Raw genomic sequence first — 347 nt, 5'->3', positions numbered from 1 at the left:
CTTGGCCCAACTACACCGAGGACTTGGGCTTCGACATCGGTCAGGCCATCCTGGCCAAAGCCAGCTTCTACACCCAGAGCTTCAGGCCCGGCTTTGACATCTCCATCCCTCTCTTCTCCAAGGACCACCCGCAGCGCGGCGGGGAGAGGGGGTGGTTGTATCAGGACTCCATCCCCCCAAAAAAGAAATATTTGTTGGTCTTCAAGGGGAAGCGGTACCTGACCGGCATCGGCTCCGGCACCAGGAACGCGCTGCACCACATCCACAACGGGAAGGACATCGTCTCGCTCACCACCTGCAAGCACGGCAAGGACTGGGAGAAGCACAAGGACAGGCGCTGCGACAAG

The 347-nt window shown here is 59.9% G+C and overlaps 1 protein-coding gene across 1 annotated transcript in view; it reads left to right on the top strand.

Moving 5' to 3' along the window:
• LOC104625353 (exostosin-1c-like) overlaps window positions 1-344 on the top strand; it is a gene marked incomplete at both ends in the record, with an annotated part of 651 nt that extends 307 nt beyond the window's left edge. Inside the window, one exon of the mRNA XM_010292965.1 lies at window positions 4-344. Within this exon, the coding sequence (XP_010291267.1) occupies window positions 4-344 (341 nt within the window). The remainder of the gene's footprint in view (window positions 1-3) is intronic.
• Between the last annotated feature and the right edge of the window lie 3 nt (window positions 345-347).

The sequence above is a fragment of the Phaethon lepturus genome, unplaced genomic scaffold, assembly GCF_000687285.1.
Source record: "Phaethon lepturus isolate BGI_N335 unplaced genomic scaffold, ASM68728v1 scaffold27000, whole genome shotgun sequence".
NCBI lineage: Eukaryota > Metazoa > Chordata > Aves > Phaethontiformes > Phaethontidae > Phaethon > Phaethon lepturus.
Note: the sequence above shows the minus strand (reverse complement) of the source record. Positions and strands in the feature narration are given on the sequence as shown.